The 25,349-nt window shown below is 40.5% G+C and overlaps 1 protein-coding gene across 1 annotated transcript in view; it reads left to right on the top strand.

The window, feature by feature from the left end:
* Positions 1–25,349, top strand: part of SETX (senataxin) — a 77,093-nt gene that overhangs the window by 11,507 nt on the left and 40,237 nt on the right. Inside the window, exons 4-9 of the mRNA XM_021709232.1 lie at positions 1,245–1,464; positions 2,836–2,955; positions 5,424–5,595; positions 5,983–6,064; positions 6,871–11,016; positions 23,850–23,949. Of these exons, the coding sequence (XP_021564907.1) occupies positions 1,245–1,464; positions 2,836–2,955; positions 5,424–5,595; positions 5,983–6,064; positions 6,871–11,016; positions 23,850–23,949 (4,840 nt within the window). The remainder of the gene's footprint in view (positions 1–1,244; positions 1,465–2,835; positions 2,956–5,423; positions 5,596–5,982; positions 6,065–6,870; positions 11,017–23,849; positions 23,950–25,349) is intronic.

Raw genomic sequence — 25,349 nt, 5'->3', positions numbered from 1 at the left:
GTGATCACTATATTTAATTCATAGCCCCCAAGAAATTTAAAATCACTTTGCTGTGTTATTCTGCCTTTCAGAAATGATGTTTGATTTCATTTGAGATTCATTTTTTCATGTTTTCTTTTCTTTTTTAAACTTTGTGTTGTAGAAAATTGCAAACATATAAAAGTAGAGAGAATGGTTTGATGAACCATCATAATATATATGTATATATTTATATATTGTATATCCACTAGTTAGCTTTATCAATTATCAATACATGGTCAACTTTTTTTTTTTTTTTTTTTGAGTTGGAGTCTCACTTGGTCGCCCAGACTGGAGTGCAGTGGCTGCTCCTGGCCACTGCAGCCTCGCCTGCTGGGCTCCGGCGATCCTTCTACCTCAGCCTTCCGAGTAGCCGGAATTACAGGCACGCGCTGCCAGGCCCGGCTAATTTTTTGATTTTATTGTAGAGATGAGGTCTCGCCTGCCCAGGCGGGTCTCAAACCCGGGGGCTCAGGCAATCCACTCACCTCAGCCTCCCAAAGGCGCGGGATTACAGGCTGAGCCACCAAGCCCGGCTCATGGTCAACCTTGTACTTTCCTTTAGATTAAAGCAAATATTAAGCATCAGAACATTTCATCCATAAAATATTTCAGTATGTTTCTAAAAGATAAAGACAAAAAATACTATTTTTGCCTCTGAAAGAATAATTCCTTAATGCCATGTTTCCAGTCAGTGTTTAAATGAACAGAAATAATTATCTCATAAATGGTTTACTAGGGTTAGTTTGATTAAGTTAGGATCAAATAAGGTCCACACATTGCATTAACTAGTATCTCTTATGTGTCTTTTATTTATTATTTATTTATTTATTTATTTATTTTTGAGTTGGAGTCTCACCCCGTCGCCCAGACTGGAGTGCAGTGGCTGCTCCCAGCCACCGCAGCCTTGAACTGCTGGGCTCCGGCGATCCTTCCGCCTCAGCCTTCCAAGTCGCCGGAATTACAGGCATGCGCTACCACGCCCGGCTGATTTTTTGATTTATTATGGAGATGAGGTCTCGCTGCCCAGGCGGGTCTCGAACCCGCGGGCTCAGGCAATCCACTCACCTCAGCCTCCCAAAGGCGCGGGATTACAGGCTGAGCCAGCGAGCCCGGCTCTTATGTGTCTTTTACAGTCTGTAGAGAATCCTGTTATCCATGTTCTTGCTATCTGTAGACCATTATTTATGGAATGATGTAAAAAACATACTGTGTTATACGTCTAGGTTCGGCGTTGGGCTATCCTGTCTGCAAGAAACTTGGGAAAAGTGGACAGAGATGACTATTATGATTTAGAGGAAGTTTTAACTTGCCTTTTTAAAGTCATTGAGTTGGGGCTTTTGGAAAGTCCAGACATCTATACTTCTTCTGTCCTCGAGAAGGGTAAACTGATTCTTCTTCCCTCACACATGTATGAAACTACCAACTACAAAAACTATTGGTTAGGTGAGTATTGTTCCTACACTGATATAGTTAATATTTTCCTTTAGTTCTTATGAGTGTCCTAAAAAGGACGTTTTTGGTGATTTGATCAAAATTGCTAAATATAGGCTGGAGGCAGTGGCTCACACCTATAATCCCAGTATTTTGGGAGGCTGAGGTGAGAGGATTACTTGAGTTCAGGAGTTCAAGACCAACCTGGACAACATAGCAAGGCCTCATCTCTTAAAAAGAAAAAATAATTAGCTGGACGTGGTTGCGTGTGCCTATAGTTCCAGCTCCTTGGAAGGCTGAGTTAGAAGGATCACCTGAGCCTAGATGGTTTAGGCTGCAGTGCCTGTGAGTGTGCCACTGCACTCCAGCCTGGGCGACAGAGTGATACTCTGACTCAAAAAAAAAAAAATTGCTAAATATAGGATTTAATAGTTCCTACTTCTTATTCTGTCATTAAATTTACTTACCCATTATATATCTTTTTTTGTTTTTTGTTTTTTTTTTTTGAGTTGGAGTCTCACTCCATGGCCCAGACTGGAGTGCAGTGGCCATTCTCGGTCACCGCAGCCTTGACCTGCTGGGCTCCGGCGATCCTTCCGCCTCACCATTCCAAGTAGCTGGAACTACAGGTGCGCGCTACCACGCCCGGCTAATTTTTGATTTATTGTAGAGATGAAGTCTCGCCTGCCTAGGCGGGTCTCGAACCCATGGGCTCAGGCAATCCCCTCACCTCAGCCTCCCAAAGTGCGGGATTACAGGCTGAGCCACCGAACCCAGCTTATATATCTTATTTAAACATTTTTATCCTAGAAACTTTCTGTATAAGAGATACATTTTCAAGCTTTGATGAATCTTTTGTTTAAAACAGTATTGGACAAACAGTATTAGTATACTAGTTGACATTAATTGATTGGTTGTTAATATCTCTTTTCCAATGTATAAAATATTTCATGGTAGAAAGAGTTTATTAGTACTGCTTACAAATTCTGTACTAACTCAGGGTAGTTCTACCCTATTTAATTAATTCTAAGTCTTAAAGTCATGTGGGCAGTGATTTTTTTTCTTTCTTGGTGGTATATGAAACATGGTTTCTTAAAATTGAAGGCATCTTAGGTTGATAGAATGTAAGTTATGTGGTAGTCATCTTAGAAATTGTTTTCTAACACTTGAATTGGTCTGAATTTCTGTTACTTGGGAGCTGTTGTGTACAAATATCTCAGACTTAAAATGTTTGAGAAACAGTATTGTTTTAATGCCATCTCTAGTTTAGTTGACAAAAGAAAACCATGGCAGGGAGATGAAGCAGAACTGTCAACTAAACTAGAGATGGCATTAGAACAGTACTGTTGCATCGATTCAAGAAAACTGTAAATGATCTTACAGGTATTTGCATGTTGCTAACCATTCTGGAGGAGCAAGCCATGGATTCATTGTTGTTGGGCCCAGATAAGCAGAATGATTTTATGCAGTCGATACTTCACACCATGGAGAAGCAATCAGATGGTAATAAACTTGAAATGCTGAATGTTTTTGAGTGCTGTGATGATGATGTACTTTGAAAGTGATAGTGTTACTGCAGGATTTGGTATATGGTGTGGAGAAAAGAATTAACTTTTATGGTTTAGTAACAGATTCAGATTTTCAAATCGGAAAGGATCTTTAGAGTTTAATTCAACACTGTCCTTTCATAGAAGAAGAGTGTGAAGTCCTGCAAAGTTAACTTACTTTTTCATGTTGACAAAGTTAGTGATAGAATGATAACCAGAGCATTTGGGAAACCCATTTGTAATGACATGTGGGGAAAGCCTCCCCTGTCCCACGTTCTCTTTGCCTACTGCTTCTTTTCTCTGGTTCTTTGTCCAACACAGTAACTGCCAGCCATGTACTTATTTAAATTTAAGTTAATTAAAATTAAAAATTTAGGTTTTTTATACCACTAGCCATATTTCACAGCTCAGTAGCCTTATGTGCCTGTTGGTTACTCTACTGAGCAGTGCAGGTACAGAATTCCCATCATCACAGAAGGTTCCCTTGGGCAGTACTTGTCTAGATAATCTAGAAAATTAAGTCTAAAACTTATAGTCATGTTTATCATTAGATCTTGATCTCCTTTTGCTTATGGTTGTATTAGGCTGATCATGAAGGATCTGTATTTAAATACATGTTTTTGATCTTCTTTATGAAAGAATGAATTAATGAAGAAAAAGTATGCAGGATTATATATGAAAACGTAATGTAACTTTTTTCCTCTTCCATTTTTTCTTTTCTTTTCTTTTTTTTTTGGAGTTGGAGTCTCTGTCACCCAGGCTGGATAGAGTGTAGTAACACTCTCACGGCCACCACAGCCTCATCCTACTGGGCTCTGGTGATCCTCCCGCCTCAGCCTTCCAAGTAGCTGGAATTACAGACATGTGTCACCACGCCCAACTAATTTTTTTTTTATTGTAGAGATGAGGTCTCGCCAAGTTGCTCAGGCTGGCCTTGAATCCCTGGGCTCAAGCAATCTTCTCACCTCCACCTTCCAAAGTGCTGGGATTACAGGCGTGAGCTACCACGCCCGACTCATTCACTTATTTTCATGCATGATGACTGTGGGTTATACAATAAAATATATCAATGTTATTCTTTTTTTATGGCATATATTTTCTTGCTAGGTTATTCCTGACTAAGGCTGTGATTAACTCATTTGGCTGTATGAGTTGTTCATTTCTTTCGCTGTGCCTAACTGCTCATCTAATTCTGTCCTTTCTGTTAATCTAGCTCCCTTTTTCAAAATATTAGGCCCCTCTCTAAGAAACCTTTCACAATTATCTTCATCTAACTACTTCCTTCCTTATTTGAGAGCTTACTAGAAATAAGGCTCTGTGTCAGCTGCAGGGGAGGATACAGAAATGCAAGAGAAGGTCTATACAAATTACTGATAAAATAGCAGAGGCTCAGAGGTCCGAGGGAAGTAAAATCACAGGTTCTAGGGTAACTAAACACCCGTCAGCAACTGAGCAAGTTAGAGCACTTGCCTCAAAGAATAGTGTAGATATTAAGTGGGGAATGTTTAATGTGGGAGGAGGCATTAAAGCTGGACTTTTAAGGATGCGTGGGATTTTGATGGGTATTGCTGATAGGGCATTCTGGTGTTATTTGGAAACAAGCCACTGATCTGTTTTTGCTGTAGCTGGTGTGTGATTGTGGGAATATGACAGGTGAAGCTGGAAAGAAACAGCATATCAAGACATTTTGAGTTCTTGACCGAGGACTTGAGAGTTTTTTCTTGGAAAACATTAAGGAGCCATTGAGGGTCTTTGAGTAGGGCAGTATCTTGCCTCTTAGTATCTGATAGAGAAGAGAGAAAGGATTAGAGGTAAGAGCTTGTGAGTAGTGGGAATTCCTGAAAATAGTTGAAAAGTAGATAACAGTCAAGCCATGTTGAGTTACGGATAGATGAAGAATGTGTATCTTTGCCTTACCCATTAGCTAAGGCAGTCAGTCCTTTACAAAGACTAGCTGTATGACCCACAAAATAAAGGCTTATGCTGAAGCAGACTTTCTTGTATCATAGGCCTCTTTTAGATCTGTAAATACCGACTTTCTCTTTCCTTTTTTTTCTCTCCTTTTCTGTTATTTATTAAAGTTCTGGGAGCAGATGAGGAGCTGAACAGGAAAAGTTGTTTCAGGTGTGGCAAACAGGGTGTAAGAAGATTGTATTTACCTAGACTGTCTTATTGCCCATTAAACATTTTGTTTTCCATTAAGCATTTTTATGCAGAGTTGTCATGGTATTACTTAAAAAATTTTGAAAATTTGCCACAACTTGTAAAAATCTGTTTCCAAGGATTGGCATTGCTTTGGTTTAAATCACTTTCTGCTTAGTGTTCATTTTTATTGCTAACCAGATTAAGAATGCTTGATTCTCAGTATATGTTAGTACATTTTTCTGATTGTTTTGATTCAGCGATTGCTTTATTTTATTTCAGATGATAGAGCTGATCCTTTCTGGCCAGCATTACACTGTTTCATGGTGATTCTGGATCGCCTTGGATCTAAGGTCTGGGGTCAACTTATTGATCCTATTGAGGCATTTCAAACCATTATCAACAATGTGAGCTACAATAGAGAGATCCACAATATACGGAATAGCTCTGTAAGGTTAGTTCCATTAATATTAGAATTTAAAAATAATCTTTAGACCAGGCATGGTGGCTCACATCTGTAATTATAGCACGTTTGGAAGGTTGAGATGGGAGGATCACTTGAGCCCAGGAGATCAAGACCAGCCTGTCTCTACCAAAAAATTAGCCAGACATGGTTGTTTGCACCTGTAGTCCCCACCATTTGGAAGGCTGAGGTGGGAGGAGTGCCTAGAAGGTCGAGGCTGCAGTGAGCCGTGATTGTGCCACTGTAGTCCAGCCTGGGCAACAGAGCAAGGCCCTGTGTCTATTTTTAAAAAAATAAAATAAGGAAATGTGTTGCAACTGACTTAACAAGAGGTTTTTTTTTCCCTTCATTAATTTTTATTTATTCTTAATGTTTAAGGACCAAGTTGGAACCGGTGTCTTATTTGGATGATAATATGACTTGCAGCCAGATGGTATATAATCTTGAAAAGACCAAAAAGGTATAAAACACTTTGAAAATTCAGATGATATTAATTGCTTTTATATTGTGTAGACAATGTTTTACATAATTAATTGAATTGCTGATTTTATGATATGACTTATTCTGAATCCACTGCTACGTAATGCTTTCTGATTGAAGAGATGTATTGTGCATGGGGGATATGGACTCTACCTTTTGCACACTTTGAAAAATCAATTTCTAAATGTGTTTAGGGAAAACAGAAAGCTTATGGGAAGATAAGTGGCATGACTAGAAATCAAAACTAGCTAATGAAAACATGGCCAGAGTACATGAAGGTGGTATAAATTTGCCTTTTCTTGAAACTTTAACCTCAAAATTCAACTTATGGTTTCAGTTTCTTGGGAGTTATACAAACAATATACAGTATACCCAATAGGACAGTTGAAAAATATATTTTCAGCCGGGCTTTGTGGCTCAGCCTGTAATCCCGTGCTTTGGGAGACTGAGGTGAGTGGATTGCCTGAGCCCGCGGGTTCGAGATCCGCCTGGGCAACTTGGCGAGACCTCATCTCTATAATAAATCAAAAAATTAGCCGGGCGTGGTAGCGTGCACCTATAGTTCCAGCTACTTGGAAGGCTGAGGTGGAAGGATCGCCGGAGCCCAGCGGGTTGAGGCTGTGGTGGCCGGGAGCGTGCCACTGCACTCCAGTCTGGGCGACTGAGTGAGACTCCAACTCAAAAAAAAAAGAAAGATAGAAAAATATATTTTATTTTTTATAACTTGGATGTTAAACCTGTCACAAATGGTGCTTTTTTATCTAAACAGTATTTCTTTCATTTTAGGACTCTGGATGGAGATCAGCCATATGCCCAGATTATTGTCCTAACATGTATGAAGAAATGGAAACATTGGCTAGTGTACTTCAGTCAGATATTGGCCAAGACATGCGTGTTCATAACAGCACATTTCTGTGGTTCATACCTTTTGTTCAGTCCCTCATGGATCTTAAGGATTTGGGTGTGGCTTATATAGTAGGGGTTATTCATCACCTACACTCAGAAGTCAGAGATGTCCTCAACCAAACAGATGCCATGTGTGACAAAGTCACTGAATTTTTTCTTCTAATTTTGGTATCAGTGATTGAACTGCATAGAAATAAAAAATGTTTGCATTTGCTGTGGATTAGTTCCCAGCAGTGGGTGGAAGCCATCGTAAAATGTGCCAAGCTTCCTTCCACTGCATTTGCACGGAGTTCTGAGAAGTCATCTGGAAATTGCTCCAAAGGAACAGCAATGATATCATCATTGCATTCAATGCAGTCTAACTCCGTACAACTTGCTTGCGTGCAGCTGATTAGAAGTCTCCTTAAAGAAGGTTATCAGCTTGGACAGCAAACTCTTTGTAAGCGATTCTGGGATAAGCTTAACTTATTCCTTCGAGGAAATTTATCTCTAGGTTGGCAGTTGACTAGTCAGGAAACTCATGAGTTACAAACTTGTTTAAAGCAAATTATTAGAAACATAAAACCCAAAGGACCTCAATGTAGCACTTTTATGGATCTGAGTTCTACATATAAAGCCCCTCTTGCATCGTATATAAAAGAAGAAAGTGAACAAACAGAGAAGAAGTTTAAAAAAGACATGCATTTGGGAAGTTCCAGCCCAACATTTTCTAAAGAACCAATGAAAGCTGACACATATCAAGTGCAAGAGAGTATGTCAATCAAAGCAGGTAGTGCTATAGAAGAAGAGAATAATGACCAAAATTATATAAAGGATTTGAAACTAGAAGACTATCTTTCCACTGAGTCATGCTCAAAGCAGAGTAGTAAAAACCTTACTGAAAGAGCTCAAGATCAAATTAAAATAAATGCAGGGAAGCAGCAGTCTATAAAAGATGACTCATATTCACCATATAATAATACTTCCAGAAATGGTCCAGAAAGGGAATGTGACGGAGGAATAACAACATCAACATGTTTGTTGACTGAACCTAGCACTGAGTCTCTGGAAAAAATGTCCACATCAACTGAAGATTTTTCTGTAAAGGATGATGCTCTTGGTAAATCTTCAAAACCAAAAACTAAGGCACAGAAAGATGATATCTGTGCAAAGTTATCACACGTAATGAAGCAACACCGGAAAAGTAGCTTGGTCAATAATGTCAATTTAGAGGAAAATCTGGCTGCATCTAACATTGAGAGTTTCTACTCAGGGAAAGATAGTGGAGTTCAGAAAGGGGATGGCTTGATACACAATCTAGATTCTTATAGTAGTCTGGATGATGATAAAAATGGAGAACAAAAATCTCAAAACAGTGTTTTGCTGAGAAAGAAACAAGTAAAGAATGAAGAATTAGCTCTTTTCTCTGCCCATGAAAATAATTGTAAAATACAAGAATGTCATGTTGATGATAAAGATTTGATCTCTACAGAAATGACCAATACTTTAGTGAAAAAAATGTCTCCCTTTAAAGATCCTTTGACTGTACTTGAATCAGTAGATGAAGAGATGAGGAAGAATACTGATCTAGTTTCTTGTAACTTGACAAGCGAACAGGCTCTTTGCATCAGTCCTGCGTCTGACATCTTAACAGATTCTCAGGTAGACAGAGACCTCCACAAATTGTCTTTAATAGCTCAAGCCAGTGTTACTAAGTTTCCATCAGATTCAACTAAAAAAAACTCATCCCACTTACGAAGAAAAGTAAAAGATAATAAAAGATGCTTTACAGCTAATGAAAATAATGTCGGGGACACCAGCCATGGACACATTATTATTATTTCAGATTCTGATGATGATGATGATGATGAAAGACTTCTCAGTCTTGACAAACACATTAGACAGGACAAAATATGCCTTGAGAAAGTTAACAGTCATGTAGAAGAGAAGCTAATAAAGGAAGTAAAAACAAAGTCGCTTTTGGAATTTGAGGAACCTATGGAGTCTCAGGTTTTTGAGTTTGAAAGTCAGGATGATGTGTTTTCAGTTTGGCAAGATCATAAACTAGACAGCAAGAATTCAGTTCAGGAGGATGAAAAGAATTCTTGTTTGACTCATGTGGTTGATATCACAAATGACTGGGGTTATGATACAGATAATGTATCTAAAGAAGTTGTTAAAATGGTAGCAGAGGGCATCAAAGAACACGCAGGACAACAGGGTAGTAGTATTTCTGTTGAGAATTTTTGTGAAACTGAAGTAAAGAAACCTAAGAGAAAACGATTGGAAAAACCAGTGGCTGAAGATCCTCTGAGGCCTTCACCTTCTGTCAAAAAGGAGGACCAGTCTAATAATAAGAGAGATCTTACTAAAAAAAAAGTTACAGGCAGAAGGACTACAACTCCCAGTTCAAGTATTCAGAGAACTAGTACGGTTCCACAAAAGAAGTCTCCAAAGCCTCGTACTTCCTCAAAACCCCCCAGGAGAGCCCCACCTTCTAAAACCTCTAAGAAAACCCAGTCGGATGCCAAAAAAGGACAAACTAAAAATTCCAATTACCTAAGTTGTAGGACAACTCCTGCTATTGTGCCACCAAAGAAGTTTCGCCAGTGTCCGGAGCCCACTTCAACAGTTGAGAAACTTGGCTTGAAAAAGGCTCCTCGTAAGGCATTTGACTTGTCCCAGCGATCTTTAGAGTGTATAGGTCGGTTACGTGACCATGGCAAAACTGTTGGAGTAATTGATACCCGGAAAAAGACTAAAGCAAAGTCTCCTCAGTCTTTCTCTGTCAAAAACAGTAAAAAGCAGCTTATCAGTCAAGATCTTCAGTTGCGAAGACAGAGGAAACCCAAATCACAAAAAAATAGACGAGGAGTTGCTGATTCTAAAAGTACAGATGCTATAAAAACAGGGCCACATGCAGCACAGAATTCTGATATGTTTGTAGCAGAATCTGATAGGTTAGGTTATAATTATACAGGAAGAATTGAAGTACTTGCCAACAGTAATGAGAAACAGTTAATACACTGTAAGCCTTCTGAGCCAGAAACCAGAAAAGCAAACCATATTTCTCTGGTGACCGATGATGCTTGCCATTTGAACCAGTGTGATTCTGTAGTGTTAAAGGGAAAAATACCAACAAATAAAGTAACTGTCTCTACTTCAGAGGACCCCTTAAGTGGAGGTGGTCTAACAGGGTGTCACGTAAAGGTAGCAACTTTGAGAGAGGGAGAGTCCAAATCCAACAGTGATATAGAGGATGATTTATTTTTAACACAGCGTGATCCTGAAGACATGGATTTATGTTCACAAATGGATACTGGTAATTACGATGTCAGTGAAGTCGTTTATGGAAAATACACGGTTCAGGTAGAAGATGCTGTGCCTTGGTCTCAGTTGGCGTCTTTGAGTGGCAAAAAGTGTAAGTACAAAGACTGTGTTGAAACCGTGAAAAACCAGGATGAATACTGCTCAAAACATTCTCAAGCTAAAGCAGCAGATGAAGATGTATTTCGGAAACCTACTTTGCCTCCTCCATCTAAACGGAGACGTCCCACTGCCAAAGTTTTTAGCTCAAGTAGTACTTCACGAATTGCTCATCTTTCCAAGTCTTTGGAAGATACTTCAGTACTTCCACCACCTCTAAAAAATAAGTCAAGTGGGGTACAGCCTACTTTGAAAGTACCACCTCCCATTACTCTATTATTTCAGAAGCCAGTGGGCGAAACAAAGAGTTTATGCAGTGTTTTTCATTCCCAGACTGCAAACATTTCCAACAGACAAGGTTACAAACTTCCATTTGGTGAAAGCAGGTCTTTTTCGACTTTCTCGCCACCAAACATTCTCTTACCATCACAGTCTCTCTCTGATACCTTTGTTAAAGAGATTTTAAAATGGAAATATGAAATGTTTTTGAACTTTGATCAGTTTGGGCCCCCTGCAAGTCTCTGTCAGTCCATCTCAAGACCTGTGCCTGTCAGATTTCAAGATTGTGGAGAATACTTTAATGTTTTTTTCCCTTTGATAATATTGAATACTTTTGAAACGGTAAGTATGTGTTTAGGTGTATGCTTCTCCAAACTTTTCAAGTTGAATCTTTTCTTTGCCATGTTGAGTAATGATTAGGGTACAGTTAATTGACCCTTTTGATTTAGATATCGTCTTTAGATTTCATGTTGAACCAGATGTTTGTACCAGTCAGCGTTCTAGATGCTGGCAATAGGAAACACTTTCTTAAGCTCTGTCCCCTGGAGCTTATAGACACAGTGCATGGTGCTAAGGTACCAAGGCTGGGGTGGGACAGGAGAGTGTTTGATGGTGCCCAGGCAATGGAAGACTTCTCCAGGATAGTCTTCTGTCTGCATTGGTTTTGTGTTTAAGTAACATAGACCTCTACTGTAGTTTTCTTGAGGAGGCAGCAAGGGGTAAATTCCATTGAACACAGAGTCATGAATCCTGAGTTTCTCTTCGCACACCTGACTTCCGAATGGCCTGCTTACAGCGACTGGTCTCCCTGTACGCAAACCCCAGCACATCCTTCTTTGGTTCTTTCTCCTCCTTACTCCTCGTGACTTAGGGTTGACAATAAGATACAGGATTCCCAGTTCAATTTGGACCTCAGAAAAGCAGTGAAGAATTCTTTGGTGTAAGCGTAAGCATTCAACAGCATTTTGAAGGATGTTTTTGGTGTCAGAAGGTGGTGGGGTGTGAACACTTTTTCAAATTCCTCAAAATCCCTGCATATGCAGTAAGACTCTTAAAAACAGAACCAATAGTGTTGAGGTAAATAATCATGAATTCATTTATTTGAAAAAAACTGGGATGTTCCATGTGTGCCAGGTGCTGTTGCAGGCCTGAGAGGTAAAGTGGTGAACGAGACAAATGAGCTCTCTGCCCTATGGAAGTGATTGCTTTAGATTGCCTGAGTGTGAGCTAGAACAAACGGGGCAGGGCGCTCTCAAGGGCAAGATCAGATAGCCTCTGTGAGCACATGGTGTTCACACTGAGGCCCACGTGCCTCGCAGGGTCAGCTGTGGGAAGGATGTTCCAGGCAGAGTAGAGTGCAGAGGCACTCTGGGAATAATAGTCTTGCTGTGTTGAAGGAGAAGGAGGTATTAAGCACAGATGGACCTATCTACTATGAAAGAAGGTCATTAAGCGAATTGTGACTCCTGTACATGGCAAGATCAATGGCTTTTATAAAGCTTGAGTCAGTGCATCTTTAAAATGTACTTCATGTTGTATCTTTTATATCGATTTATACCCCATGTTTTAACCATTGTTTTAAGAGTTGAAAAGCACTGAATTGCTTAGAAGCCATTTATGGCACTACTAAAGATGGACACATATTTCTGGTTTTATTCTTCCCTGAGTTAAAAGATTCTTTTTTTTTCTTTGGTACACAGGGTTTTGCACTGTCACCCAGGCTGGAATACAGTGGTGTCATCATGGCTCACTGCAGCCTTGAACTTCTGGGCTCAGGTGATCGTCTTGCCTCAGCTTCCCGAGCATGAGCAACCACTCCTGGCTAATTTTTAAATTTTTTTTTAATAGAGACTGGGAGTCTGACCAAGTTTCCCAGGCTTTCGTATTCCTTTTTGAGATTTTTTTCAGGACATTTTTGTAGCCTCAGCCTTTTTAAAACAAAATGAGCAAAAGTTTCATTTATATATATACAAAGTTTAAAATAGTCAAATACTTCTTTCTATACAACCCATTATAAAAAAAAAAAATCAGGCACCCTTTACCTGTCATGTTACCATTTTCAGTTCTTAATGGGTCCTTTTGAAATTTCTGTATTTGTAAATAACATGCCTATCTTGTAACTTCCGGATTTTTCAGTGTTGGGCATTCTTTATGAGTATCCCGCTTCAGAAAGTACCGCCTATTCCCAACCCAGCCCTCACACACACCTTTCCTGTTTCCTGTCCTCACTATGGCATTGTCTTGTAATTTTTAAATCAGTTTTTGTTGTTTTGACCATGTAAAAGGCACCCTCAGCTAAGTCATGCAGTATGTTGTTAACCACTTTTCCTTTCCTTCCAAACTGTTTTCCTTGGATTTATTATTTTATTTTTTATATACTTATCACTACATTAACTTCACTCTCTTTTGAATGTTTAAAACTCTCATGATCAGACACATTAGTTAATCTAGAAATTTCTACTTTGGTATATGACAGTTTATCTGGAATAGCCATCCTTTTCCTGGGGCTTAGCGTTTTCTTCTTCCCTGGGCTGGATTTCTCCGTCTCCTGTACCCCATGTTATCTTTCCTGATCATTCTCTTGTTTGAGTGAAGCATATCCTTCAAGCTTCCTGTCAAAAGGGGATGTAGGAGGTGAATTTTTGAAACCTTGCATGTCTTAGAATTTATTTAATCTCTTTTTTTCTTCTCATTTTCTTTTTCTACTTTCTTGGAGGCTGCCTCAGCTTTTCTTTTGAAGCTGCTAAAAAAATTTTTTTAAGCGTATTTTTAGTTTCCTGGAATTCTTGTTCTCTAAATATTCCTTTTTATAGAATCCTACTCTTATTTCTTAGACATGGTATTTTCTGTTAGCTAAGCTTCATTATTTTTTAATTTAATTTTTTTTTTTTTTTTTTTTTAGTTGGAGTCTCACTCTGTCGCTCAGACTGGAGCGCAGTGGTCGCTCCCGACCACTGCAGCCTCAACCTGCTGGGCTCCGGTGATCCTCCCGCCTCAGCCTTCTGAGTAGCCAGAATTACAGGCATGCACTACCACGCCGGGCTGATTTTTTGGTTTATTGTAGAGATGAGGTCTTGCCAAGTTGCCCAGGCGGGTCTCGAACCCGCGGGCTCAGGCAATCCACTCACCTCAGCCTCCCAAAGGCGCGGGATGACAGGCTGAGCCATCGAGCCCGGCTTAGCTAAACTTTATTAATGAAAATCTTTTTTTTTTTTTTTTTTTTTTTTTTTTGAGTTGGAGTCTCACTCTGTCGCCCAGACTGGAGTGCAGTGGCCGCTTCCGGCCACCGCAACCTCGCCTGCTGGGCTCCGGCGATCCTTCCGCCTCAGCCTTCTGAGTAGCTGGAACTACAGGCATGCGCTACCACGCCCGGCTGATTTTTTGATTTATTGTAGAGATGAGGTCTCGCTGCCCAGGCGGGTCTCGAACCCGCGGGCTCAGGCAATCCACTCACCTCAGCCTCCCAAAGGCGCGGGATTACAGGCTGAGCCACCGAGCCCGGCTGAAAATCTTAAAGTTAGCTAAAAGTTTTCCTTTTTCTGCATAGTTTCAATTTCCCCAGTTGGCTTTTTCTTGTTCACATTGGTGTTGATAGTCCTTTCTGTTAATTCCTTTTTTCAGGTGGCTGTTGTCGTCTAGTGGTCTACTCATATTTAAGAACAGGAGACTATAGCCGGGCATGGTAGCGCACGCCTGTAGTTCCAGCTACTCGGAAGGCTGAGGTGGAAGGATTGTCAGAGCCCAGCAGGTCGACGCTGGGGTGGCCGTGAGTGTGCCATGGCACTCCAGCCTGGGCGACAGAGTGAGACTCCAACTCAGAAAAACAAAACAGGAGACTAAAAAGTATTTTGGAGCGTGATTTATAGTAGCCAAAAAAAAGCCTAAGTGTCCATAAGCTGATGAATGGATAAACCAAACAGGGCCTGTTTCTACAGAAAATGCAATATTGCTCAGCCATAAAAAGAAGTGCAGTTCTGACACATGTTCACAATGAGCCTCGAAAACATTGTGAAGAAGTCAGGTTCAGGAGGTCATCTGTTACATTGTTTTATTCATATGTGTTGTCCAGAACAGGCAAATTCATAGGAACGGGAAGCAGCTTAGCAGTTGTCAAGAGAAGGGAGTGGGGCATGGGGCAGGCTGGGCAGATTGGGACTAACTGCTAATAGGCGTAGGGCTTCTTTGGGGGAGTAGAAATGCTCTGGAATTAGTGCTTGTGGTTACACAACACAATGAATAAAACTCCAGTACTGAAAACTACTGAGATGCACCCTTTAAAATGGTGAATCGTATGTGATACACATCTCAGCTTAAAAAGAGAATAGACTGAATGCAGTGGCCCACACCTGTTATCCCAGCACTTTGAAAGGCTAGGGCAGAAGGATTGCTTGAGCCCGGGAATTAAAGACCACCCTGGACAGCACTGTGAGATGTCATCTCTACCAAAAAGTTAGCCAGGTGTGGTGGCACACACCTGTAGTCTCACCTAATTGAGAGACTGAGGCAGAAGGATCGCCTGAGTCCAGGAGGTTGAGCCTGTAGTGAATCGTGATTGTATCACCGTACTCCAGTCTGGGTGACAGAGTGAGACCTGACTCAAAAAAGAATAATTTTGAATAGCAATAAGATTTTTTTTTTTTTTTTTTGAGTTGGAGTCTCACTCTGTCACCCAGACTGGAGTGCAGTGGCTACTCCCGGTCACCACAGCCTCCACCTGCTGGGCTCCGGCGATCCTTCCGCCTCAGCCTTCCGAGTAACTGGAACTACAGGCACGTGCTACCACGCTCGGCTGATTTTTTGATTTTATTGTAGAGATGAGGTCTCGCCAAGTTGCCCAGGCGGGTCTCGAACCCGTGGGCTCAGGCAATCCACTCACCTCAGCCTCCCAAAGTGCGGGATTATAGGCTGAGCCACCGAGCCCGGCTAGCAATAAGATTTTAAAATGCTTAGGAAAACATGACACCTTCAAGTATTTTTACAAAAACGATCCCGTGTGATTGCATTATGGAAGTTAGATGTGATCTGAAGGGTGCTGTAGCATGGTAAAACCCAACGTTAGTTTCATTCTCTATGTTAAGATTTTGTGCTTAGATGCATTTATGAGCTATATTTTGTTACATATGTAAGACCAAAACGCTAGAAGCTTTAAATGAAAGGGTAGGCTTGTTGACTATTGGCACTTCATTAGGAACACCATCTCCACCGTTATGTCAGTATCTTTAGTCTTTATTTTTCCTCATAGGTCTGAGTTCCCAAAGAAGGATCTTCAGATATTTTGTGTGGAAAGTATAGGCCTGGCTGGAAGCTGAGTGTGGGGAGAGGGCTAGGGGGCAGAGGAGAGATCTCAGCATTTAGGATATAGTTGCCCCCCCCATAAAGTAATAAAGTATCCCTGTCCTTTCTCCTGACCCTTTATCCTCTCAAGAGCTTATATCTCTGGAGTTTTCTCCTGGGATCAAGGAGGAACAGCCTCCCTTTAGCATCCTTCTGAAGGATGTTAACTCCTCCCAGTTGGAGTTCAGCTTCTTGGGCTTGCTAAGTTAGTCACCATTCATGCATCTGCTTTCCAACTTCCAACATTTTGATCGCTTGTCTCTTTTTGCTTTGTCCTAGGTGGTTAATCCTGTTTTTAAAAATCCCTTTGATATTTTGGTGGAGTTTCAGTAGAAATAAAAGGAAATGCATGTGTTCAATCTATCTTGACATTACCTTAAAGTTTTATCTTTTTTTTAAACCAATTTAAACATATTCTTTCAGCATTTTTAGTTTATACAGGACAATAGTTATTAGTGATATTAAGCTACTCTGTTTAAGCTACTCTGTCTTTCTAATAAGCTATGGGCTGTGGCATCTGCCACAGCCTGGACCAAGAGTCATACTCTGATACTGCTGTTTTTTGACTTTAAGTTTGTTAATGGAATGCTATAATGAGTGTAGACTCTTTACAAAAATGTTATTGGTATCCTGTTCAGATTCGGAAACACAGTGGATTATTCAGTTAATATGTTTTATTACAGCTGGAATGTAATGACATTATGTAGAATTATCCCGCAGCACAAAAGATGAATAGAAGTAAATTCAGCTTTTAGAAATATGAGTCTTTTGTATACTGAAGACTGAGAGAAGACTGTTATTTTTTAGTCCTTGCATTTAACACATAAAAGTACTAATTGGATAAATGTGCACTTTTGCCTGGAACCAATTTTTTGCAGTCATTTGTGGCAGATGCTCTTAAAATTTAGATTTGCTGTCTCTGTCTGTAGTCCTGTACTGTCACCTCTTGGTGGGTGCTGAGTATAGTCATTGGAGGTTGCATGGACAAGTAGCAGCAGGAAAGGAGTGTTCTTCGGGGCACCAGCTTAGATTCTCAGTGCCCAATAGGGAGATTGCTCCATTTCTTTGGCAAGTTTCAACTTTCAGATTGGGAATAGGATGCTTTGACTAATTTCAGACTGGAATCAGTTCTGTGAAGGAAACGAGCAGGCTGATAAGATGAGCCGTTATGAGCAATGATATTGGGAGGCTGCTCTTGGGACCTGGTTGAGAGCCAGAAAAGAAGAGTGTTGTGCAAGAGGTGGGCAGGGTGTTAAGAATGTAAACCTTGAGATGGGAACTGAGTATGTGTGAGTAAGGAAGTTAGGCTGATACGGCTGGAGTGAAGTAACTGAGGGGAAAGAGAAGGTCAGACTGGAGAAATGAGCAGAGCCAGGCACAGCCCTATAAACTACAGGTTACTATTTCTCAGTTCACTGACAAAGTATTAGGAGAGCTTTGGTTGGTTGTTGAGACTGGAGGGGTAGAAAGAAACACCAGTTTACAGTTTTCACACACGCTTCTTGGTTGTGGGGTGGGGAATGATCTGTAGAAAGGCAAGCGTAGATAAGTAGACCATTCAAGGGGCTGCCATAGTGGCCTAGATACTGATGGTTTGATTGGATGGTAGCTGTGTAAATGGAGAGGAATTGAATATATTGAGTGTAAATTTTAGAATTCTTACAAGACTTGGTGATGGAGTGAATGTGGGAGTTGAGAAGGGGATGATTCTGAATCTGGAGCTTCAGCATCTGGTTAGATTTTTATACTATTTGCCAGAGGTCAAATGAGTGTGGGCTAATTGCCCTCTCTTCTGGGAATGAAATTGCCAAAGCCAGAAAATGTAGTTGAATATGTCAAACTAATATATATTGTGAGAAAGCCCTGGAGTAGCTTAGGATGGGATTGGGTTATTGAAGTAGGAAGAAAATAAGTAGACCAGACTAGAAGAATTCCATAGAAGGGAACTAGGGCGGAAAATAATTGTTTTGGTTTTCCCTGTTTTCCTTCCCCATATTACCCTGAGTTGAGCACTGCCCTATGTTACCTTGTGGTGCAGAGCAGAAAAATTACAGCTAACTCATAGCTGTCCAAAGCAGTGGATGGCTTTAGGGTGTTGCTGCAGCCCAGCTCTCCCAAACTAGCAGTAGCGGTTGTTGAGAGTTTACTTGTTCCCTCGCATGCCTAGGGCTGGGTTGTAACCAAGGAAATCAGAATTGAAAAAAGTACCAGGGTAGTCTTGGAGGTTATAATATTAAAATGCTTGTTCCCAGAGATAGAGATCCCCCCCACCCCGTGCTCCCTACCCCCCACTCTTCAGTAGAGGCATAGAAGCCAGGTGGTGGAAGGACAGACCTGTTGTTCCCACAATGCACTTTTTCAGCTGAGATGCCCTATGTCCTGGGGAGTGTGAACGCAAGTGGGAAAGTCAGAATTCCCTGTCTGGAGTGTAGTCGCTGTAAGAGAAAAGTAGCAAACTGAGTAACGCAGAGCAGATAAAGCAATTAGTGGAACAGTCAGAAGATTTTAATCGTAAGCATATTAAATATTTTCAAAGTAATAGGCGAGAACACTGGAAACGTGGGAGAAACCATGAAGAACATCAAACAGAAGATCGTGAGGATGGGCAATATAATGGCTAAAATAAAGAGCTCAGTAAGAGAGTGACTGGCAGCCACTGCCTTACTAGACTGTGGTATGGCCATGTTTTCTAGCTTTGGCTTCCTTCCCTACCTTGGGGAGGTGAATCTCCTCTCTCTCTCTCTCATTTACTTTTTAAATAAACTATATTTTCTAATCCATAAAAAGAGAGAGAGGACGTTAGATACAACTGAAGAACAAGTAAGTGAGCTAGACCATTGGAGCAAATAACATCTCCTCCGGGTGTCAGGAAAGGTGTGAAAAATATGTAGGAAGAAGCAAGAGTGGGTAGAGAAGTGTCCCTGTATGTGAAGTCAGGGTCTCAGAAGGAGAGAAACAATGTCTGAGGGGGTAAAGAAACCAGACCACATTCTCCTAGAATAGAGAAGGAATTGAGAATTCAGGTTGAGAGAACTTTTAATACCAAGGGAATATAACTGAACAAGCGTGCATGTAAGCAGTTATATCAATACCTTTAGAATATATTAAAAAGGCAAAGTGAAAAAAATTAGCCAGGTGCGGTGGGGCATACCTGTAGTTCCAGCTACTCAGGAGGCTGAACGTGGAGGGTACCTGAGCCCAGGAATTCAAGACTGCTGTGAGCCATGATCACACCACTGCACTCCAGCCTGGGTGACAAAGCAAGACCCTATTGCTAATAAAAAAAAATTTCAAGTAAAGTATATATGATGGTAGGTAAAACTTCAGACCTGTAATAATTAGTCTAACAATGAACATGTGAGACATTCATGAAGAACACTTAAAAACTATTTTTAAGCCAGGCTCGGTGGCTCAGCCTGTAATCCCACGCCTTTGGGAGGCTGAGGTGAGGGGATTGCCTGACCCGCGGGTTCGAGACCTGCCTAGGCAGGTGAGACCTCATCTCTACAATAAATCAAAAAATCAGCTGGGCGTGGTAGCGCATGCCTGTAATTCCGGCTACTTGGAAGGCTGAGGCGGAAGGATCGCCGGAGCCCAGCAGGTCGAGGCTGCGGTGGCCAGGAGCATGCCACTGCACTCCAGTCTGGGCGACAGAGTGAGACTCCAACTCAAAAAAAAAACAAACTCTATTTTTAGGGCCAGAAAGGAAGATATTTTGCTTTATTCGAAATGGAGAGAGGTGCCATGCTCATGGATGAAACAGCTTTACATTGTAAAGATATCTTCTCTTTTTTTTTGAGTGGGAGTCTTACTCTGTCACCCAGGCTGGAGTGCAGTGGCATGCTCATGGCCATGCCAGCGTCGGCCTGCTGGGCTCTGGTGATCCTTCTGCCTCAGCCTTCCAAGTAGCCAGAACCACAGGCATGTGCTACCATGCCTGGCTAATTTTTAAAAATATTACAGAGATGAGGTCTCACCAAGTTGCCCGGGCTGGTCTCAAACCCGTGGGCTCAGGCAGTCCACTCACCTCAGCCCAAAGAGCTGGAATTACAGGCTGAACCACCAACCCTGGCCATGATTTCTTTTTGAATTAATCTATGAATTTGGTGTGGTTTGAGTTAAATTCCAATAGGATATTTTTGAGGCAATGGATAGGCTTATTTTAATATTTATAAGGAAAATTATTAATAATGTGACTGAAAAGAACAGCATAACTGGGTGTGGAGGGTGGGAGAAATGACACTTGCCTTATCTTAAATGGAGACATTTCAAAGGCACAGTAATAGCCAAATAGAAGAATGACACAGGAACAGGCGAAGAACCCTATGAAACAGAAGGGCGACCCTGTAGCTTCTGACAGAAATGGCAAACTAGTATAAGATAAATAGGATACCACATATCAGTGGGGAAAGGATAGTTTGTTAGATAGGTGGTACTGGGAAAACCGGCCTATTTCACTGGGGGGAAAAATAGGCTAAGATTCATACTTTATAGCACACAAACTTCGGTCAATCTTGGTGACTAAGGTAATCATAAAAACCTAAGAAGCATTAGCCACAAAAGGAAGTATTAATGGATTTTGCTGTCAAAATTAAGAATTTATTTTCAATGGAGGACTCTATATTCAGAGTTAACAGATGAGAAGAAGAGAGTTTTAAAACATTTTATTTATTTATTCCCTGTACTGATAAGAGATTAGTAGCTAAAATATGTAAATAATTTTATTAAATCAACAGAAAAAGACAGGGAAGCCAATAGAAGAGGGACAACAAACAGCCAGTTTGCACAAGGGAAAAAGTTTGGTGGTAACAAGTATGTGAAGTTTGACTCTAAGAAGGAATGGAAATTGACAGAGTGATGGGCAAAAGTTTGTGATCTAACAGTCGTATTCCTGGGTGTACTCAACAGAAGAACATGTGCACATGTCTGTCCATGAGGCAACTGTGTCTTAGGATGTTACTTATAGGATTGTTTTATGGGTTTGGGGCTCGTTAAAGGAATGGCTAAATAAAATGTAGCCATCTTGCACTAGGGAATACTATGCAACAGTCAGTACTAAATGACTTTTAAAAAGTATTGGTTGAAAAATGAGCTAATCTGTAGTCCAATACCATTTGTAAATTACACTGCCTCACTGGGTTTTTCTGCAATACTAACACAGCTGTGGTGGGTACCTAGGGTGGAAGTTGTAATGGAAGTGGAGCCAGGGATAAAAGAAATCTAGACTCATGATGGTGCATCTTGAGCTGGACTTGGGTCAACTCTACCTGAGATCAAAAGGGTGAGGAAAAATAACAGCAAGGAAGCAATCATTGGATTTGATGGGTGACTTTGGAGGAATAGTAGTTAAGTCAGAAGCCAGGGGTAAAAGAAGTGAGTGGAAAATGAATTTTTTAAAAATGAACACGTTGACAGGGAGTGGGAAAAAAGAGGGTACTAGTTGTATGGTGATTTGGAGACAAGAAAGGGCTTTGTCTACTTGTGGGTTTTTGTAGAGCTAGCTCAATGTGTATGCTGTCGGGAAGGAGCAATGGGTAGGATGACATTGATGAAAGAAAACGGGTGACTCTAGGAGGTTAAGTCCTCAAGAGGAGCAGAGGGGTCCAGAACACGGTTCAATGGGTTTCCCTTACCTTTTGTAATGAAAGGATTGACAGGACGTGGATACGAATGTCATTGCTTTGCCTGTTTTGGGGCTTGTAGTTGGTTCTGTCCAGTGTAAGGCAAGGGTAACCTTGGTCACTGGGGGATGTTGCTGCAGGCTCTCCTTTTTCCCAGTGAAACAGCTGTTGTTTTAATAAAGTAATTTTTTTCCTTAAGATAATTTCCCTGGAGCATAAGAAAATCTCATTATAACCATTATAATGTAGAAATATTTTTATGAAAACATTAAAATATTTGATCTGAAAAATGTTAAATTACCAAATTATTAGTAAACATTCTGTTTTGTGGAATAATCTAGTCTCCAGAGTTATTGGGAAAGAAGAGGACTCAGACCTCCTTTGAGGATGAAGGCTAACTAAATATTACTCTTTCTTGTCTGCAATGGAAAGAAAAGGAACATGGTATGCTTTTTTAAAGTTATACTGCTTTCTTAGATTGTCACAGCATTACCACTGACTTTTACTATTTGATCTTTAATATAACCACTGAATGTTAGTTTCTGTTCAGTTTATCCTGAATGTTTCAGGGAGCTTGTTTTCTCACCATCTGCCTAATTTTTTTATCCTGTGAACCTAGTTGATTACTGTTTACCCCAATCATGCTTTGGTGGACCACAGACATTCATTTGTTTGTACTTTTAACTGTTATTTTATTTAGTGTGAAAATACTAGCTTCTGCCATCCATGATTTTTTTTAATTTCCCAGGTCTAAATGGGTTATGAAACAAACCTGTAACTGCATCAAGTATACAAGCCAACGAATTACAGAGTATACTGAGTGTATCTATTGGATTTTGTAACATCTCCAGATGTTCAACAGTCATTAGGAGAACATCGTAGCTTGCCCATAAGAGAGACACTTGATCTCTGGCTCCTGGGACTGCTATAGAAATGAATGACCACTGTAGAACATATCCACAGACCGAAAACAATCCCTGTATCTATTTGTAGTGATTCGTCATTCCTACCACCAGCTCTGGACAATCTGCCTTCAGTCTGTAGATTTACCGTTTCTGGAAGTGTCCTATATGTATATAGATCTATTCAGGATGTGGTCTTTTGAATCTGGCTTCTTTCACTTGTATGTTTTTGAGGCCCATCCATGCTGTAGCATATGTTAGTAGTCCATGACTTTTTATTGCCAGTTGATAGTCTGTTGTATGGATATACTGCATTTGTTTATCTGTTCACCAGTTGATGGACATTTGGGTTGTTTCCAGGTTTTGGTGATTGTGAATAATGCTGTGGATATAGAATGCGTTTGTGAAGATGACTCTGTGAACTTGGCATGCTGTTAGGGTAGGGTACTCAGAACATAAACTTGAGTAGTACATACTGATCGTAACTATCATGAACCAGAACCTGACCTCAGTAGCAGATAACACAAATTCAGTGTTCTTTTTTCCTCCGTCCATCGCTTAACTCATTGTGGTCTTGGTTGATTAACTTTAGTGCAGAAGCAGCTCAGCACCAGTAGTCTTTGATGCTAAGTTTCATCAGAGGAACTGAGGCCAGCTGTTGGTCTAAATACTTAATGACTAAAGTGTTACATATAGGTAAAACCCTTGTTGGGGCCCCAAAAGTAATCTATTTGTTAGTTTTTTAAAAGTTTGAAACCAAATGTGACGGACTTATACTAGTATTCTCCTGTCTAAATTAGGGGTAGTTTCTCAAGTGTACTTCTGAGTTTGACAAATTGGAAGATGGGTATAGAGCATTTTAGAAGCTGGCCAGATGCCATGTTGGATGCTGGTGAGGCATCCCTGAGGCTTGCATATCAAGTCCTTTGACTTGTGAGCCGATCTGGGTGTGCAGTGGCATTCTCCCAGTGTTGTCCAGCGGTGCCATCTGTAGTGCTGGAAATGCCTTCTGTCTGCAGTGTGCAGTATAGGAGCCACACATGACTCCTGAGCCCTGGAAGTGTGATTAGTTCAGCTGAAAAATGGCATTCTTAATTTTTCAAATTTTAATTAAACAACTCAAAGTAACTAATTGCTACTGAATTGGACGGGACGATTCTAGAAAATTTTATTAACCTCCTGCAAATGAATTTTTAGTTTCTACCACCTCTGATTCTAGGTTCTGGATTTTACTGTTGTTATTTTGGAAAATTTTGCTGTTAGCGATGACTTTCTAGAATGTTTTTAATTTCTTAATTTGCTTTTTTGCTTTGTACAGGTGGCACAGGAATGGCTCAGCTCTCCCAATAAAGAGAATTTCTATCAGTTGTATGTGCGAAAGTTTCCTGCCGATTATAAAAAATACTGGGAGTTCATGAGTAAGTTCTTTCTTACATATGCAACTTGGAGTATACGATATAATAACTGGAGAGTTCTAATTTAGAGAAGACGTCATTACTTGAATTTTGGAAGACAGGTTTTCTGAGCTGGCTCTGCAACTTACAAAGGATGTGTTTAAAGTCTTAATGAGGGTAATTACTGGGACAGTTACGAATATAAAATTTGTGATTTTTTTCTCCCCACTCTACTTAGAATGGCACAGGTTGACGCGTCAGTAGAAGCTGGGATGGGGGAGAGGGTCCATAGTGGTCTTTATAGAATTGGAGCAGAGTTTCCTGGCACCTGTCTTCTCATTGCATGATTGATCTGAACATCCTATCACTTTTTATGTACTAGTTATAAATATACCGAACATTCAGAACTCTTCTAAATAAAATGTGAAAGTCCTCTTTTTACCGTCAACCCCCAGTAAGCTACAGCCTACTCTGTAGATCCTGTTTAAAAAAATACACATGTGTGTAATTTGGGGGAAAGGTAGTACATATTCATTGTAAAATGTTTTGATAATATCAGTCAGCAATAAAATAAATATCACACACAGTTCCCATCATTCAGAGATAATTCCATAACATTTTGGTAAATGTCTTACTGCCGGACTTTTCACTCACCTGTATGGGTAGGGTGGCAGAGGGGAGTGAGAGTGTTCAGTGGGATCATTTTACTTATTTTGTGACATCTGTCATTCAGCCATTCAGCAAATATTTGATAATATTATTGGCTTGATAATAGATGATTCTCGATAAGATATGTAGCTGTGAACGAAACACAAAATTCCTGCCTTCATGAAGCTTATGCTCAACTTATTTTCATTTGCTATATTGTAAGTGTCTTTTCAGTGTCATTAAATAACAGTTTACAGTATTTCATAGATGGTTTTTTCATTGTAAGCATATTCCATAATTCTTTTTTTTTTTTTTCTGAGTCGGAGTCTCACTCTGTCACCCAGGCTGCAGTGCAGTGGCACGATCACAGCTACCATAGCCTTGACCTGCCAGGCTCAGGTGATCCTTTTGCCTAGGCCTTCTAATTAGCTGGAACCACAGGCATGTGCCACCACACGTGGCTAATTTTTTTTGATTTATTGTAGAGATGAGATCTCGCCATATTGCTCAGGCTGGTCTCGAACCTCTAGACTCAGGCGATCCTCTCGCCTCCACCTCCCAAAGTGCTGGGATTACAGGCGTGCTGCCCAGCTTCATAATTCATATAACAAATCATTTCTAGTTAGACAGCTTCATTGTTTATATTTTTCACTATTGTATAAAGTCTGAATAAAGTCCCTTTGCTAGGCCAAACATGTACATTTTAAAACTTTTTTTTTTTTGAGTTGGAGTCTCACTCTGTGCCCAGACTGGAGTGCAGTGGCCGCTCCCGGCCA

This window comes from Carlito syrichta, unplaced genomic scaffold, assembly GCF_000164805.1.
Source record: "Carlito syrichta isolate Samal-C Ts95f unplaced genomic scaffold, Tarsius_syrichta-2.0.1 Scaffold169335, whole genome shotgun sequence".
Lineage (NCBI taxonomy): Eukaryota > Metazoa > Chordata > Mammalia > Primates > Tarsiidae > Carlito > Carlito syrichta.
The sequence above is the reverse complement of the archived record's forward strand: the minus strand, read 5'-3'. Positions and strand labels throughout refer to the sequence as shown.